The sequence below is a fragment of the Oncorhynchus clarkii genome, unplaced genomic scaffold (assembly GCF_045791955.1).
Source record: "Oncorhynchus clarkii lewisi isolate Uvic-CL-2024 unplaced genomic scaffold, UVic_Ocla_1.0 unplaced_contig_5549_pilon_pilon, whole genome shotgun sequence".
NCBI classification, from domain to species: domain Eukaryota; kingdom Metazoa; phylum Chordata; class Actinopteri; order Salmoniformes; family Salmonidae; genus Oncorhynchus; species Oncorhynchus clarkii.
In genome coordinates, this window is record NW_027259254.1 from 32,899 (window position 1) to 36,330 (window position 3,432).

The 3,432-nt window shown below is 45.8% G+C and overlaps 1 protein-coding gene across 1 annotated transcript; it reads right to left on the reverse strand.

Moving 5' to 3' along the window:
• Positions 1–532: 532 nt before the first annotated feature.
• LOC139399917 (gamma-soluble NSF attachment protein-like) lies at positions 533–1,586 on the reverse strand. The gene is made up of 2 exons (XM_071145044.1): positions 1,457–1,586; positions 533–961 (listed from the first exon to the last, which is right to left on the reverse strand). Exons 1-2 carry the CDS (start codon positions 1,547–1,549, stop codon positions 824–826), a joined length of 231 nt encoding a protein of 76 aa, XP_071001145.1. The 5' UTR covers positions 1,550–1,586; the 3' UTR covers positions 533–823.
• Between the last annotated feature and the right edge of the window lie 1,846 nt (positions 1,587–3,432).

Here is a 3,432-nt window from a genome sequence, read left to right on the forward strand (position 1 = left end):
AGGGGGGAGCAACATATTGGGGTCTAGTTCAGGGGGGAGCAACATATTTTTTTATTTTATTTTTATTTTACCTTTATTTAACCAGGCAAGTCAGTTAAGAACAAATTCTTATTTTCAATGACGGCCTGGGAACAGTGGGTTAACTGCCTGTTCAGGGGCAGAACGACAGATTTGTACCTTGTCAGCTCGGGGGTTTGAACTCGCAACCTTCCGGTTACTAGTCCAACGCTCTAACCACTAGGCTACCCTGCCGCCCCATATTGGGGTCTAGTTCAGTGGGGGAGCAACATATTGGGGTCTAGTTCAGGGGGGAGCAACATATTGGGGTCTAGTTCAGTGGGGGAGCAACATATTGGGGTCTAGTTCAGGGGGGGAGCAACATATTGGGGTCTAGTTCAGAACGGAGCAACATATTGGGGTCTAGTTCAGGGGGGAGCAACATATTGGGGTCTAGTTCAGTGGGGGAGCAACATATTGGGGTCTAGTTCAGGGGGGAGCAACATATTGGGATCTAGATCAGAACGGAGCAACATATTGGGGTCTAGTTCAGCGGGGAGCAACATATTGGGGTCTAGTTTAGGGGGGAGCAACATATTGGGGTCTAGTTCTGGGGGAGCAACATATTGGGGTCTAGTTCAGGGGGGAGCAACATATTGGGTCTAGTTCAGCGGGGAGCAACATATTGGGGTCTAGTTTAGGGGGGAGCAACATATTGGGGTCTAGTTCAGGGGGGAGCAACATATTCTGACAGTTTCACCTCAATGAGCAGGACTTCCTGGTGTGTTTAGCGTTGTGTGTATTTAGCGGTCAGTGTTTTCTGCGGCTAACACAGCCCTCCCTCGTAGTCGTCGTCGTCCTCGGCGGAAGCAGCAGGCGCTCCGGCGCCCCCCTGTGGCGGCTTTGCAGTCTTTTTCTTTGCTCCTCCTCCAGGAACCTTCAGGGAGATGGCCAGCTTGGCATACTGAGAGTAAACGGGGGATAGATTACATCAACAGGGTTGTTCCTACCTCAAGTATTGTTTCTTCAAGTGTATGAAAAACAGACCAGACCCTGTGATGGGTACATAACAGACCCTGTGATGGGTACATAACAAAACAGACCCTGTGAGGGGTACATAACGGAACAGACCCTGTGATGGGTACATAACCAAACAGACCCTGTGAGGGGTACATAACGGAACAGACCCTGTGATGGGTACATAACGAAACAGACCCTGTGAGGGGTACATAACGGAACAGACCCTGTGATGGGTACATAACGAAACAGACCCTGTGAGGGGTACATAACAGAACAGACCCTGTGAGTGGTACATAACAGACCCGTGATGGGTACATAACAGACCCTGTGATGGGTACATAACAGGCCCCGTGAGGGTACAGACCCTGTGATGGGTACATAACAGACCCCGTGAGGGTACAGACCCCGTGAGGGTACAGTTGTATGAAGTGTTACTCACATCATTGTCCATGTACTTCAGCAGAGCGGAGTTACACACGCGGTGCACCTGGTCCTCGTCCTGCTCGTCATATCCCTGCAGCAACGTCTCCATGGCCACGCAGTCTTCACTCCCACTGTACCCTGGGAGGCTGCAGGAAAACAGCAAATTATATCATCAGACTACTGTCACAATTCATAGTCTGTAGCCCAAATTACGGTTATCGCTGAATAGTCATTCGCCGTCGAGTGAAAAGCATGAGCTGGAAGGGGGCTTCCACTGTATTTCTTACACCAGTTGGTTCCTTTTAAATCCAACAGTGGGAAACATGCAGTCAGATAGACATTAGCCACGCAGTCAGATACAGTGCCTTGCGAAAGTATTTGGCCCCCTTGAACTTTGCGACCTTTTGCCACATTTCAGGCTTCAAACATAAAGATATAAAACTGTATTTTTTTGTGAAGAATCAACAACAAGTGGGACACAATCATGAAGTGGAACGACATTTATTGGATATTTCAAACTTTTTTAACAAATCAAAAACTGAAAAATTGGGCGTGCAAAATTATTCAGCCCCTTTACTTTCAGTGCAGCAAACTCTCTCCAGAAGTTCAGTGAGGATCTCTGAATGATCCAATGTTGACCTAAATGACTAATGATGATAAATACAATCCACCTGTGTGTAATCAAGTCTCCGTATAAATGCACCTGCACTGTGATAGTCTCAGAGGTCCGTTAAAAGCGCAGAGAGCATCATGAAGAACAAGGAACACACCAGGCAGGTCCAAGATACTGTTGTGAAGAAGTTTAAAGCCAGATTTAGATACAAAAATATTTCCCAAGCTTTAAACATCCCAAGGAGCACTGTGCAAGCGATAATATTGAAATGGAAGGAGTATCAGACCACTGCAAATCTACCAAGACCTGGCCGTCCCTCTAAACTTTCAACTCATTCAAGGAGAAGACTGATCAGAGATGCAGCCAAGAGGCCCATGATCACTCTGGATGAACTGCAGAGATCTACAGCTGAGGTGGGAGACTCTGTCCATAGGACAACAATCAGTCGTATATTGCACAAATCTGGCCTTTATGGAAGAGTGGCAAGAAGAAAGCCATTTCTTAAAGATATCCATAAAAAGTGTTGTTTAAAGTTTGCCACAAGCCACCTGGGCGACACACCAAACATGTGGAAGAAGGTGCTCTGGTCAGATGAACCCAAAATTGAACTTTTTGGCAACAATGCAAAACGTTATGTTTGGCGTAAAAGCAACACAGCTCATCACCCTGAACACACCATCCCCACTGTCAAACATGGTGGTGGCAGCATCATGGTTTGGGCCTGCTTTTCTTCAGCAGGGACAGGGAAGATGGTTAAAATTGATGGGAAGATGGATGGAGCCAAATACAGGACCATTCTGGAAGAAAACCTGATGGAGTCTGCAAAAGACCTGAGACTGGGACGGAGATTTGTCTTCCAACAAGACAATGATCCAAAACATAAAGCAAAATCTACAATGGAATGGTTCAAAAATAAACATATCCAGGTGTTAGAATGGCCAAGTCAAAGTCCAGACCTGAATCCAATCGAGAATCTGTGGAAAGAACTGAAAACTGCTGTTCACAAATGCTCTCCATCCAACCTCACTGAGCTCGAGCTGTTTTGCAAGGAGGAATGGGAAAAAATGTCAGTCTCTCGATGTGCAAAACTGATAGAGACATACCCCAAGCGACTTACAGCTGTAATCGCAGCAAAAGGTGGCGCTACAAAGTATTAACTTAAGGGGGCTGAATAATTTTGCACGCCCAATTTTTCAGTTTTTGATTTGTTAAAAAAGTTTGAAATATCAAATAAATGTCGTTCCACTTCATGATTGTGTCCCACTTGTTGTTGATTCTTCACAAAAAAATACAGTTTTATATCTTTATGTTTGAAGCCTGAAATGTGGCAAAAGGTCGCAAAGTTCAAGGGGGCCAAATACTTTCGCAAGGCACTATAG

Excerpts from the sequence above, each read along its gene's own strand:
- LOC139399917 (XM_071145044.1), bottom strand. The coding sequence starts at position 1,549 with ATGGAGACGTTGCTGCAGGGATATGACGAGCAGGACGAGGACCAGGTG. Across the intron at positions 962-1,456 it reads TGAAGTACATGGACAATGAT|TATGCCAAGCTGGCCATCTC; the intron begins GTGAGTAACACT and ends GTTTACTCTCAG.